Source organism: Manduca sexta, chromosome 9, assembly GCF_014839805.1.
Source record: "Manduca sexta isolate Smith_Timp_Sample1 chromosome 9, JHU_Msex_v1.0, whole genome shotgun sequence".
Classification (NCBI taxonomy): Eukaryota; Metazoa; Arthropoda; class Insecta; order Lepidoptera; family Sphingidae; genus Manduca; species Manduca sexta.
Genome location: NC_051123.1, coordinates 8,367,781 through 8,382,506, shown reverse-complemented (window position 1 = coordinate 8,382,506; position 14,726 = coordinate 8,367,781). Strand labels below are relative to the sequence as shown.

At 34.3% G+C, this 14,726-nt stretch overlaps 2 protein-coding genes across 4 annotated transcripts in view; one reads left to right on the top strand and one right to left on the bottom strand.

Moving 5' to 3' along the window:
* Window positions 1-632: 632 nt before the first annotated feature.
* LOC115452790 (phagocyte signaling-impaired protein) lies at window positions 633-7,161 on the top strand. Its single transcript, XM_037436991.1, has 11 exons — window positions 633-814; window positions 916-1,140; window positions 1,926-2,119; window positions 2,209-2,898; window positions 3,065-3,275; window positions 3,485-3,607; window positions 3,751-3,920; window positions 4,365-4,555; window positions 4,790-5,091; window positions 5,308-5,534; window positions 5,671-7,161. The coding sequence occupies exons 1-11, from the start codon at window positions 748-750 to the stop codon at window positions 6,028-6,030; spliced, it is 2,760 nt and encodes a 919-aa protein (XP_037292888.1). The 5' UTR covers window positions 633-747; the 3' UTR covers window positions 6,031-7,161.
* Window positions 7,162-7,890: 729 nt separating this feature from the next.
* Window positions 7,891-14,726, bottom strand: part of LOC115452788 (TBC1 domain family member whacked) — a 66,691-nt gene continuing 59,855 nt past the window's right edge. Inside the window, exons 7-8 of one of the 3 annotated variants that reach the window (XM_037436992.1) lie at window positions 13,953-14,018; window positions 7,891-13,299 (exon numbers count right to left, since the gene is read on the bottom strand). In XM_037436992.1, the coding sequence (XP_037292889.1) occupies window positions 13,994-14,018 (25 nt within the window). In that variant the 3' untranslated portion in view covers window positions 7,891-13,299; window positions 13,953-13,993. The remainder of the gene's footprint in view (window positions 13,300-13,952; window positions 14,019-14,726) is intronic. The other 2 variants (XM_037436994.1, XM_037436995.1) reach the window with 2 other exon arrangements.

Here is a 14,726-nt window from a genome sequence, read left to right as displayed (position 1 = left end):
AAAGCGCGTTTTAATAACCCTGGAAACATTGAAATAAAAGACAAAGGAATTCGAATATACTTCATAAACGTAGTTTTTTTTATTAAAATATTGTACCGATGTAGGTAGTTCCGGGAAACAGTAAAGGCAATTTTATTATCCAAAGGACTTAAAGAATTTACTTCCTCTCTATAAAATATCTTTCTAACTTAAATACCTGTTACTACGTTTAACACAAAACATTAAGCTACAAACATTTGAAAATAAACCTATTATTACTTATAATCCTCGTTCACATTTTACCAATCTTGCATTTGTGTCTTTTATTTCTGTTGGAAAATGGATGCGCAATGCGCATTCATAAAATCTAATAGGTCATAAGAAGCGAGTTTGAAATTGTTACAAGAATTACCACCTGGATTTTAAAGCTGTAGAATATTAATAATATTAGAAACCCTTTTCTATAAATCTTAATTACCCTATTAAAAACTCCACTTTACTCAATGATATTTCAAAAACTACCCCACTACCCAAAAAGCCTGGAGCAGTGGGATCTCAGCAACCAAATTAAATATATATAGAGTTACCCCATTTTAAGTCTATGGTTCCCAATAAATATAATTTCAATGGCAACTTTGTAACAAATGTCAATGTCAATTACTAAAATCTTACCAAAGACAAAAATCGCAAAACAAACGTGCTGTGGGAAAGCCTTAAAAATACGGAAAGCGTATTTTATAAAGCGAAAAAAATATTTATAAATGAAAAATGGCGGTGCGGCCGCAACACATGCACGATGGGGGTATAGTAGAGCGACGGTTGCGTCCTATATACGGTAAAAACTTTACGTAACTCGAATTCTATTTTTCGAAACAACCTCCCCTGGTCAGATAGGTGGAGTTTTCATTAATATATCAAAGTGTATGGTTTTTTCAGACTGGTTGGACAATGGGAATAATAAAAAGGCGTTGCAGGAGGCTGAGAAAGTTTTAAAAAAGAGTCCTTCATTGCAGGCGGCGCGAGCTTTGAAGGCACTCGCACTTTTTAGGTTAGGTAAGGCGCCGGAGGCTTATACTATACTGGAGGCGCTAGCTGACGAGAAGCCGAGTGACGATACAACGTTACAGGCTATGACCATATCGTACAGAGAGTCTCAACAGCGTAAGTATTGACAATGGCGGTAAATCAATGCTTACCGTTTAGCAACAACCTAATTAAATTTACGATGCTAAAAGCAATAATCCGCTAGTATTAACGAGAAATCTGAATTTAATAGCTTCCAAATCTACATAGTTTACATCAATAACCATAAATATAATGTCAGTAAAAGCCAATATTCTTAAAATTTTCACCTTGGTATTCGATTACAATTAAAACACAAGCAAAAAAACAAAGAACAAAATTTTTTGAAGTTACCAAATTTTTTAATTTTTTAAAATGTTCCATCAGTTCCATATATCATTAATAGACATGATCAGCTGTATTATTATGGATATCCCCAGAGTCAATAGGATAGTTCCACTTTAAACTGTTATGATATAACAAAATTATATCATAATAAATCTTATATCATTCATTATAGTCAATGACATTTCTATGTCATTAACCTAAACATAAGCCATTGCTTTGCTTGACTTAAAAAAATATTCTCTAAAATCCTCTAGGATCAGGGTTTCATGCACAATGTCAAACCACCTTGATAGGTAATACCATGGACACATCAAACCAACATAAAATGACCGCTCAGTGTTGTGTTTTGTACAATAAGTGAGATTTCCAGAAGCCTTGACCTTACCTTCAAGAGGCCTTTCCCGCTCTGTCTCCTACTCCTTCTCCTTAAGATCTACACCATACACATGATCTTTCTTATATGACTTATTTACTTCTAGGTAACACAATGCTTGTTTGCAACAAAATGCAATAAAACAAATAATTTCCTTTTTCAGTGCATAAAGTGTGTGCTCTATATGAGGCTGCGGTTAAAGTGGAGCCAACAAGTGAAGAGCTTTACTCCCATCTCTTCATGTCTTATGTGAGGGTCGGTGACCATCGGTGTCAGCAGAGAACAGCCATGGCGCTGTACAAGTTTGCACCCAAGAACCCATATTATTTCTGGGCAGTCATGAGTATTGTTTTGCAAGTTTGTATTGAATTTATATTCAAAATATTTATAAAAAAAAACATGTGAAAAAGTATTACTTAAATTACAATTTTGTTTGTGTGTTTTAGGCCAAAAATACTGAAGACCCTACTAAAAAAGGAATCCTCTTAACCCTGGCCCAAAGGATGGTAGACAACTTTATAACTGAACACAAAATGGAGGCTGAACAAGAGGCTAGGCTTTATATTATGATATTGGAACTGCAAGAGAAATGGGAAGACATCCTAAAGTTTATTAAAGGCCGCCTCTACTCTCAACTCGTACCTGGCTCCAGTTCTCAAGCTTGCATACCATATTTAAAAAAACTAGGTTACTGGAGTAGATTAAACACCCTATGTAAAGGATTGCTCTATGATAATCAAGATAGATGGGATTTCTACATGCCATATTTTGATTCAGTCTTCCAGTTGATGAAACAAAATGTCACAGAAGAATACTGTATCGATGATACAGCAGAGAAATGTCATGAGTTTATATGCCAATTGGTCGAAAGTATGTCGGCTGGTAGGACGTTACGTGGGCCATATTTAGCTAGGCTGGAGTTGTGGAAACGGTTATCGGTTGAGGGAGACCCTACTTCCTTGATGGGCAGCGGGTTGGCACTCTGCGTTCAGTATTTAAGAGTGTTTGCAAACAAGCCATGTGCGGTTCCTGATCTAAGACCATATTTGGCGATGATACCGCAGAAAGAGAGGGAAGATAAAAGTAAAGATTTTCTGACTTGCTTAGGTTTCGATGAAAATAGTAAACCGGACAATGTAAGTGTGTTTATATATCTAACTAATTTAGCTGTTATTTAGTGGCATATCTCTAACTTTGAAAACCTAATCTAAATGGTTTTTTTTTAGTATAGTATCTTATATCCTAAATTCAGCTACAAACACAACCTCTTCAAATACAAATAAACTTTTTCGCCTTTTTCAGATAGAAGATGTCCAACGTCACATTTCGTGTATATCCGCGTGGCGGCTCGTAGCGTCGCCCCTACCTGCAGCGGAGGCCTTGGAACTGGCCAATATTCTCAGACGGCACTATATACGGTGTCTAGAGAAGGGCCTGGTTACAGCCACAACCACTGAGTTCTGTGCTGCGGATGGATATGGAATATTGGCGGCACATCATTATTTCTATGCTGGTTAGTATGTAAGGCTATTTTTTTTATTTGATATGGTTATCTTGGGATGCTTTTTCTATTTGGTGATCAAAGTAGGAAATTGCATGTTTGGGTGGTGTTTCCACTGTCAATGGTTTCATCATTCATCTTAAAAATATTTAAAAGTATTGATAATGTGTAATTAAATTAATTAATGCTGTTTAATAAAAATCTACGTTATTTGTTCTCAGCTGTGCAACAACAAAGTTCTGCGCCGATTATAGATGCTTTGTGCCTTTTGGAGTTAGTGCTGCATCATTCGCCGGCTAACTTCCACGTTAAGTTATTACTCATCAAACTGTATCACGTATTAGGTAAGACAACTTATTATTATGTATAATTTTTGGTTTTGGGAAATAGGTTTTATATTCATGTGATAATTTTATGCATAAAAATCTATAACTGCTTATTATTACATAGCACAGATGGGCTGCCTTTCATATTTGTATACTCGTAGGTAGCGCGGGCGGCGCAGAAAGTGCGTACGCGCGGCTGGAGGTGAAGCACATCCAGCTGGTTTCGCTGGGCTGGACTCATTGCGCACGCGCGGCCGCCGCCGGCGCAGCATCACGTGCGCTGCAACTCCTCGCAGACACGAGGGCCTTCCATAACCACCACGCCAAGGATGTAAGCTACTCACAGTTCTACTTCAGTGCTTAGCTCTGATCAATTTAGTTTCAGTATATTACAATACTAGCGACCCGCCCCGGCTTCGCACGGGTGCAATGCTGATACTAAATACACTACAGAATAACTGTAAACGTTGTATATAAAAACATAGCGGCCCGCTCTGGCTTCGCACGGGTATAACATAACAAAATAACAGTATTTCTACACTATTTAATGGATGTTATTATACATATAAACATTCCTCTTGAATCACTCTATCTATTAAAAAAACCGCATCAAAATCCGTTGCGTAGTTTTAAAGATTTAAGCATACAAAGGGACAGAGAAAGCGACTTTGTTTTATACTATGTAGTGATTATATAGTTTGGAACTGTCTGGTCGCTGGCGTCGAATACATTTTCCATTGTATAATTTATCCGTGGTGTATGTGTGTGTACGTAGAGCGTGGAGCACCTGACGTACGCGTACAAGTACGGCACGTTCGAGAAGGTGGTGGAGCTGGGCGCGTGGGGCGCGCGGCTGGAGGCGTGCGCGTGGGGCGCGCTGTGTGCGCGCGAGCGGGCGCTGCTGTCGCTCACGGCCGGCCCGCCCGCGCCGCTGCACGCGCCGCCGCGCCTGCCCGACAACCCCACGTACGTACCACGCGCGCTGTACCACTGTACCACACCTAGCTATATATCTCTCGTCACCCGCCAGTGCGTGCAACACTTCTGTTTAATTTCGGAGCGTTCGGATGACATCGACTTCTGCCATAATTAAATTAGGTCAATCAATTACAATAATATAATCGTATTCGTATATATGTATTTCAAAATCTCCTAAGCAATTAGTGTTCCTAGAAATATCTAATTTAATTTGGTTTGCAGTGACAATCGGGACCTGAACGTAATGTTGAGTTGGGAGCCTCCTCAGTGTCAGGACCCCGACTTCAAAGCGCGCACCTTCGATCAGGAAGTGGCGTATCTTCGATTGAAGGACGCATTGCTATCGGCCATTGCACTATGTATCGAACTAGCAGATAACCGGCCTATTGACGAGAAGCGACCGCAGTACGAAGAGCTCGAAACGTGTGTCGACGCCTTTAGTACAGCAATAGAGAAATGTAGGGAAAAGTACTGCGAACGGGAAAAGATTTATATATCCGCGCCGTTCCCTTCTAGAATTATTGGTAAGTGGTTTATTATATAAAAAAAAAACATTAACGTCGAATTGATAACCTCCCCCTTTTTTTGAAGTCGGTTAAAGTGCTTTACAATAAATCAGATGTATATCGAACCAGAATCGCAATCTTTTAATAATAAATAAATTCGGTATTCAGGTTTCGGTTCGGTAAATAATAATTAGATAAAATATCGCTTTAGTGTATCTTATTTTTGTACCACAGCATTCGTGAACTCGCCTGTGCCCTACCGGGAACTGTACTCGACGACGCTGCGCATGGTGGGCGAGCTGGCGATGGGGCGGGCGGCGGCCGCGCACGCGCTGTGCGAGCAGCAGCGCGGGCTCATGGCGCGCGCGCAGGACGCCTTCACGGACGAGCTGCGCGCCTGCAGCGGGGACGCGGGCTGGACCATGCGGGACAAACTCGAGGCACTCTCCAATTACTTTGAGGTTGGTAATCGATAAACCATATGTTACGAATATCGATTTTGTTTTAACTAAAAATAATATTGATAACTTTCGCTCGCTGTTCTTATAGGTTTACATGGCTCGTGTAGTTGTTTAAAATGTCTTTGATTTGTTACAGTTCACGGGCATAATAACATTCATTCTTGGTGTGTGCAATGAACTAATAACACCACCTAACACAAAGAAATCCAAAAAGAAAATAAGTCAATCTCCAGATGAGATCAAAACTCTGGAACTGCTCAACAAACTCAACGAAACTGTACAAAGTACGATCACCTTCATCGAAAACCTACTCGACGATTGGCCGAATTACGAATATTCCTCGACTATAGAGGATGTATTCGCAAAATTAAACTTAGAAGACAAATACTACAATCCTGTCGAGAACAGACTGAAAGGCGGAAGGGAAGACGTGCTAAACGACCTTAGGAATATATTAAAAAAGAAATCCAAGTATTTGAAAAGCTTAGTACAGTGATATATATGGCAGACTGCGGCATTGTAAATTGTTTTAATAAATACATATCTTGTAAATAATTGTTTTGTGCTGAATTGGCGATTTGCTATTTATTAATAGCTTCGATAGGTTGTAGACGTGTAAGCGCAGTTATCGATATCGATATTTTGAATTAGAAGTTCTATTTTATCGAAAATGTTTACTTCACTTTAGCGTCTACAAAGATACTAAAAGACCAAAAACTATCTAGACAGGACAATATTAGACCTTATATTTAGTCCTAGTAAAGGCTATTAAATTAGGCGCTACTCTTCATGTCAATTACCTACGGTATATTAACGATATTTCGCTTACACGTCTTTACTAATTGAAAAGTTTGTTTCAACATTAATCTGGGTACGACAAAGACCGCGAATAGTGCGGTAACTCTTATAAAATACGGGACAATACATTATCAACGCATTTTAAATAATATATACGCCGACTGCTGTCTTTCGTGCATGCTTTAATTTCGAAGTTTTAGCTCCCTGATAAAACTGAAGAATAATTGTTAACTATAAAGAGACCCTTTCACTTGTATTTTTATATTTAAGCGGGATTCCTTTTTATCAACTACGTCATAAACAAAGCTAAGATATAAAATGAAGTGCGATAGATTTTATATTCAAGCCACTGCGCTCATTTTTAATTTTAGTTCTTTTTATAACATTCTCACTAAGATTTTATTTACTAAAATTAGTGTCGATATTAAACATCACAACCTTAAACAACTTCAACCCCAGGTTAATGTTGAATCAACATTTTAAATAAATCGCTGACGCAAGCGATCGCCTTGAACAATGACCTCCATAGAAATTGCTAGTTTTCTTTTATAAGTGACGTTCAAGTTATCGATAACACGATGTTCATATAATGCATTTTTATTGTTTGTAGCTGTTAAGAGGAATTAATATCCGAAAAAAATAAAGCCTCGTTTCAGAGATTGTCCCGATATGAGGCCCTTAAATAAAATATAGATCTTAAGTTCTTATGAAATGGCGCAGTTTATTTTATTTATCACGTACACATGTACATAAAATCATTCTATTACTATCACAAAAATGCTCATGCGCCGTTACAGTTGCAATATGTAATTATATTTTACTACATAAATGAATGTGTTTTTATTTACCTCAAGTATGAAAATTCTTTTGATTGAACTAGTCAAAATCAAAAAGAATCGCGAAAGACAAACGGCTTAAACACTATACTGCCTTTTTCTATGTATAAGCTTCTTTATAAGCCTTGTTTGTAATAATTTTAAAACGCTTCTAAAATTAACCCTAGAATCTATGTCATTAAAATTTCGACTGACTAATGAGTGTGAACCACGCGTGAAATAAATATTTATTTACACAAATATAAATAAAACTTGGTGCTCAATTAGTGCGACAAATTTATAAATATGAATGTATCGATTCATTAGCATTACAGATATATTGTTTATATTTAGAACTGTTTTTGTGCCCGTATGTGTGCCTACTATAGATTTTTTTACAAGGAAAATACACAAGGGCTTCCAAGAGTGCAAAAATAATGAAGTTTAAACCCAATTGCAAACCTTAAAAGTCCAGTTGTGTTTTGTGAGACCAACTACGTTAGTGAGAACAATAAGACTAATGTTAATTATATTGATAGCAGTCTTCGAGTAATTGCATGAAATCAGTTTTGCTGAGCCCACTTCGTAGGGTCACACGTAAATGCATAATGTATGCCGTATTATTTTATACCTAAGAGTGGCAATTTTGTAAACAATAAATTATAAAAACAAACTTTGTTTTATTTAAGAAATTACTAGATTGGTAGACAAGAAAAAAGGAAGGAAAAATATTATAATCAAAATTCATATTTAATGTTTATTTACAACACAAATATTGCAGCAATATGAATTTCAAACGCTGTACAAAAATACACACAATATCCCAAGTGTTTCGTATAATAACGGAATACAGTCTGTTTACGGAATGTGGTTTCTGTGGAACAATACTTAAGCAGACGTATATGGCGGTACAAGAAAGAACAATGGCTCTTACCAAATAAAAAAACGATATTTTCATATGACAATGTAGCATATTGTACGAAAATTATGTTTTATAACTATATGACAAACTTTGAATAGAAAAGATTATAAAAAATTATATAACAGCATCTATTACTTCGTGGTCAATAAATAATACATGTAAAAGTATATCTATATTTTGGTCCCTGAAATAATTTTGGTATTAAGGAACAGTTTTTTTTAATATCCCTGATTTTGTAGAAATTATACGAAATCGATACATAAAGCCGTTGTGTCAAGTAAGGTATGTTGAATTCCTTGCACCGCCATAAACAAGATGCCTTATTCATAATCATACAAATTAATTTAGATTCTATCATATAAATCTGAGAGGTTAATCGAAAAATAAGTTTCTATTATAGTGCCATCATATTCAGAGGTTGTGGGCTAAACGCGTGAAACTTATAACAATCACAATTTCCAACTTTATTACTTTGGAATAAGGTTGAAAAGTGCAGTATAAATAAATTGTAGCGTAGTTCGTTTATGGTTATAGTATTTTCACAAAAAACAATCTTGATACATATAATGTTAGATCGCACTTCTCTTTTTGGATATAAATTGATGCTTATTATTTTAAATTTAGATCCTTTAAATCAAAGTGCTTTTCAAACTCGATCAATATTTTTATTATGGCAGTCCGCACTAATTATGGCGGCGTCAGTTTATAGAACGCACCTCTGAATACGCTAAGCACTAAATAAAAGACAAGTAAAAGATCTGATTGTTCAGACATAGTTTGTACATCTTATTACAGTACATTGTACATTATAGATGTCGCTACAAGATTGCAATTTTACCACTAAATACGATTAAAAACATTTAGCAAGCAATAACAAATAATAAAATCACTTATAATACCACGATAGACTTATAACGTTCAATTAAAATTCATTGAAAAGGAAACAAAAAAACATCACACAACACGCCATACGCGTAAACTATTTTAACTCTCGATCGATCGTTATAAAAACATTACCCTCCTTTAGGGGTAGACAGGTAATTTATCAGGGTAGTCTTTTCTTTCATTATGTTTAATTTAATTAATAAATACACAGGTATATATAAAAAGCATTGAACACATTTAAAAACAGGAGAAATCATCCTTGCAGGATTTTAATAAAGATGATCAAAATTATCTCGTATGTTTTTTTTTTTATAAAATAATATTATTTAATGTTAGTGTATTAGCAATACTTTTTGAAGACAAATCCAAAGGAACTTATATTATTGTGGCAGTGTTGAATGATCGGAGCGAGAGTTAAAACACACTCGAAACATACAATACACGTAGTCTAATTTGTGGTACTTATAGCAAACATATATGCCACTTATTATGAAAAGTAAATCGAATTTATATGCATAAATAAGGTAAAAATATAGTTAAAAAGTTTCGAGACTTTAAAAACTAAATAATACACTCATGTGACAATATAATCTATCGGTAAAAATAAGTTTCTCTGATAGAAACCTTGAATATTGAGATATGTCAAACGCAAAGCCGACGCTCTCGTCATAGTGACGTCACAGCTGCCTCTGACAGTTATAATGACAACCAACTGTCAAACAAACCATGAGATAAATAAAAAGAAAAAACGAAAAACATTATGCACCAATACACACGCGCCTGCATGAACCCTAACTAAATCATAGCCTATTCCATTTATACTGTATTTGTTTCATAATTTATCTGTTTTTATATTATTGGTAACAGGTATTATGTATACAGAGGAAAATAGTTCTTAAAATAAACTTATTCGGCTTTGCGCCGGGTCTAAATCACTGCTATTATTCGGTAAACTCTATTTGAAATATGAAACACCGATATTTAGAACTTTTTTTTAATTATGTATAGTCAGCAGTAAAATTAACTGAACAAATTCGAAATTTCAAATCGCCTTAAAACTGTTGTTTCCGTATGAACAATCGATTTTTCTTCACTGAAATCGACTTAAAGGATTTACTTTATTATAGATAAAGGAAAAAGATTATTTCGATTGATTATAATGTGTAGAAGCGTTTTAGAAATTTTGAATTTATTCAACAACTTCTATGGCTGACTGTACATACGCTTTGAAGTATGTTTCATTTATTAAAATAAAACGACGAAAATGTTTAAGAATATTCTAGACTTTCTTGTAAGGAAAACTGCTTTATTTACATATTTTTTCAAAACTTCTCCAAACTTTAGTTAACGAATTCTTCATACTATATACAATCATTGCCAAATTTCACACATCTTAATGTGGCCCTAAACATACCTACATAATTTGATATTCAGTTCTTAATGACAAGGTTAAACATCAAAATATTGGACACAAAGTAATAACAAAAATCATTATTTATTATGAGAATATTAAAGAAAATAACACTGTAAAATCAATGAACGAAATACATGACCATAAACCATTTCACAGTTTTAAATAATTGTATCACTATCAGTACAACTACAATCATACATTTTCTCTGTCGCACAAGGGAATGTGAGGTATACAAAACTAACGGGAATATTCACTAGCAATATTATCATAATTCACTACTGTTACAACGAAAGCTACATACGGGTTGCAATTGCAGTCATTAACAATTTGAAAATATTAAATCTGTTTTACGAAATTTAATCACATCACAAAAAACTTTACTGGATAATGCAAAATTAAATCCTCAACAACTGTTTTAACGTATAGAATGTTTTCTTTTGCTTTGCTGTTCTGTTTCTTTGCTGTTGGCTTTAAATTCTTAAATATTTTACAACTTGGAAACAGCTTACTCGAATTTTCGGTAATGACATAAAATGAGGTTGATAACTCTAAATTGTACTTTGCTAGTAGTAATGATAGCGCCTTATAACTATAACACATCGGTTTCTTTATATTACAAACATTAATTTGTGAAGACACCTCCCATGGTATGTAAATGTGAAAAATAAAGGTACGATTCCGAACACGACGGTTTGCGGCAAAATAAATTAATTATTAAACGCAGACGCTATTATTTATGCGACTACAATCTGTACAGTGCAGTCTGCTGGTACGGTCGTGCTCGGAATGGTAGCTATACCAAGTATTCAAAATATCCGATATCGATTAAATGTACCTCTCCTGAAGTACAGTTCACGAATTTTAATCATCGAAATAAATATATTCAACATAATAAAACAATATAAAGTTAACATATTTACATACATTTCACACTCTTAAAAGATTTCTGAAACGAGTATATGCCGCTTTCTTGTTTCATAAGCATAATTATGTCCACAGTATAAACACACATTGACATACATTGGAGATGATTGGAAACTATATTAAATGTATTATTAATTATTCCAAAACTTCCCGAACCATCAATAAATTTCAGTCCTTTAATCGCTGATACTTTTTACATTTTTATACGATATGTGGAATAATTACATTACTTTTTTATATTTTTACAAGTTTTATTACAATATATATAAGGGCGATATGGGATGTCTATTTCAGTGCTATTGAAAAAAATTATATATTGTCTTTAATTTTAATAAATTTTGTATTTGATTCATATTCATAAGAAATCAGTTACAGATTATACAAAGGAACCGCGTGATCAACGCTGTATAACTATAAATAACAAAATAAATAAAATACGGTCGAAAATATAAAACGTTTATATCTAGCGATTATTAGTCGTGCGCGTGGAATCTCGGCTTAAATTACACATAAGGCATTTGCAATACTGTGTGCCGTCTCGCAACAGGTATATTTTAGATTTTAATCACATTATTATCTACCAAAAATATTTTTTTTAATTTTAAGACGAGCGTAGTTACGAGACACATGAACAATTCGAGAAAATAAGTAGTAAAATAAACAATATTGTAAGCTTAACAATTATTATGTGTACAACATAATATATGGAAATTAAAGTATGGAGGCAAACGGACAAATTCCGAAGCGATGGAATATACACAGATATTTATGATCAGAACATTTGTCCGTAAAGCTCCGAATGGTACCCTAACATAATACTTTTCGCTTCAAAAATCACTTTACATATACGTAATGTCTTCCATAAGGCCTTGTAATAAGCGTCAAATTACGATACATTTTAAATATGTAAATGAATAAATTTACTTATACGGAAAAAAGTTTCATTGGAATGCCGTATCCAATTTGGCGACTGTAAAATATAATACTAATGGAACATTTCTGGAATATTTTAAACAACAGCAAACTTGTATAGTACATTTTAATATTCAAGAGCCTCACCCTGTATTAAAATTATTATGATTCCAATCAAAATAACCATTGCATAAGGAATGTAAAAGCATACGAGGACAATGCCCAATTATAATATTTACTACATATTTACTAATGTTATGCTAAAATGATCCTTATTTCTCTTGGCCTTACATAATAATTATTTACACAGGCACCATAGAATATCAATTTGTACAATAATCTTCAAATATGAAGTTGTGTTTTTAGATGTTTTCAAAATAAATAATTTTAGAAAAATATCTGTCGTAGACAATGTGTTAAATTAAATACGCAAAACGGTACCTTTGTTTTCTTCGTCTCCAAAGAATGCTTATTGTATTCTGTTCTTTGATAAAAAAAATATACATTTACATACATAACATCACGCATTTATCCCCGAAGGAGTGTGCAGAGGCGCAACTAGGGCACCCACTTTTCGCCAAGTATGTTCCGTCCCATGTGACAGGGGGCGAGCCTATCGCCATATCGGGCACAAATTCCAGACTCCGGGCTGATACTGAGCAGAAAAACCTAAATATCACTTTGCCCGACCCGGGATTCGAACCCAGGACCTCAGAGCGCTATTGTACCGGACATGCAATACAACTACGCCACCGAGGCAGTCAGTCAAATATACATTTATTTAGTTGGAAAACATATATTGCTGGCAAAACTAAACTCAACAGATTTCCATTGCCTATTACGTATCTGTACGCTTACTACAAGGCCTGTAATACTCTAAATTATGCTACATACGTTCCCTAATCCACAGTTCGTCAGTCGTTTATCGTTTGGTCACATTGTCGTGTCCATTGCGGGCCGACGATGAAGCGATAGTCTTGTATCACATACACTTAACTACACAGCAGTCAATGGACGCGTCACAGCGTGTTGAATAGATCCCTGGCGTTATTCTTTGAATAACGCTTGTAGGAGCAGTCGCTGAATCAGCTGCCACTGGAAATCAAAGCTAAATTTTAGTACGATAAGTACTATTATTGTTTGATAGACTGCGGCAGTGGCCAACTATTTAATAGATATTTTTAGACATTCAACATCCTGATATGGAGTGTGAAATCTAATATATAGGGCTAAACATCTGTCAAAGGAAGGTAATTCATAAATACAAATGTTTTATGACTGTGGCAGCTGTGAATAGTAAAGTAATAAACATTTAACTATAAAATCAAACACATTTAACCTTCACCAATAAACCCAACACCCAATTGTACTAGAAACGAACCGTTCGCGGAAGCGCAAATATTATACTCGAAAGAATTTTATCACACGTTAAATTTGGAATAAAATTAAAATACAGCTATGAAACATTGTACAAACAGACTTATAGTTGGTAATGCATATATTCGAGTAATTAAACCTTTTACCATAGCATATCGACATTTCGAGCCAAGTACAAAAACATTTATAAAAAATAATATTTTAGAAAGAACACAGTCCGAGAGAATACCAATCACAAATGTCGGTGGAAAGCATCAAGCCACATACAGGTTAGTACGTTACAATTTTAATAATAATGTTAGCACATACACATAAATAAAGGAATCAAGAGGGAAGCCCTCGTCCTTTTAAGGGTTTAATATAAATAATACCTTAAATAAAAATAAATCTTCGGAACACGACACAGCCAGGGTTATAAACTGGTTTCTATCGACCTACTGAAATGAATAAAAAAAAATCTAAAATTGTTGACTATGAATTAGGCTATTAGGGGTAGAATAGTGAAATTTAGAAAAAGAAAACGTGGGATTACAATCGGTGTGGATCATGCTGGTTGTAAAAAAAATATTATTCAACAATTTAAGTAAAGAACTCAGTGATATACAAGAAACTGCAAACTGTCTTGAAATTTTACTATATTTAATTCAAGTTACTTTAAATGCATAGTTATTTTAGGGCAAAATTATTTTATAAATAATAAAAAAAAATCATTTTTATATGTTTTTTAAATGATATTCAAGTTTGCAATTACTTATGTAGCGATTATTAATTTATAAATTATGTGATCATACATTAAGTCCAAACACCAATACAAAAATACCCTATCACATGTCACATCATGCGAGCCTGCAGAGGTCCTCATATTATGTAAAAAAAACAAAATATCAGAAAATAGCAACCATATTATAAGCTTTATCAATTTTTGTTAATATGTGGGTATTTTCAATTTATTCTAATTTACAGTGCAATGTGATAATTTTAATTTAAATTTCATGTGGACATCACACATTCAATGGATTAACTACTTATTTAGACTTAAAACACCACAATATCATTCAACAGCATCCAAAACCAGCTGCATTCACTATCACAAACGGACCGTGTTGTGCAGAAATAATCCAAACTGCAAACTGTTCAAAACTGAA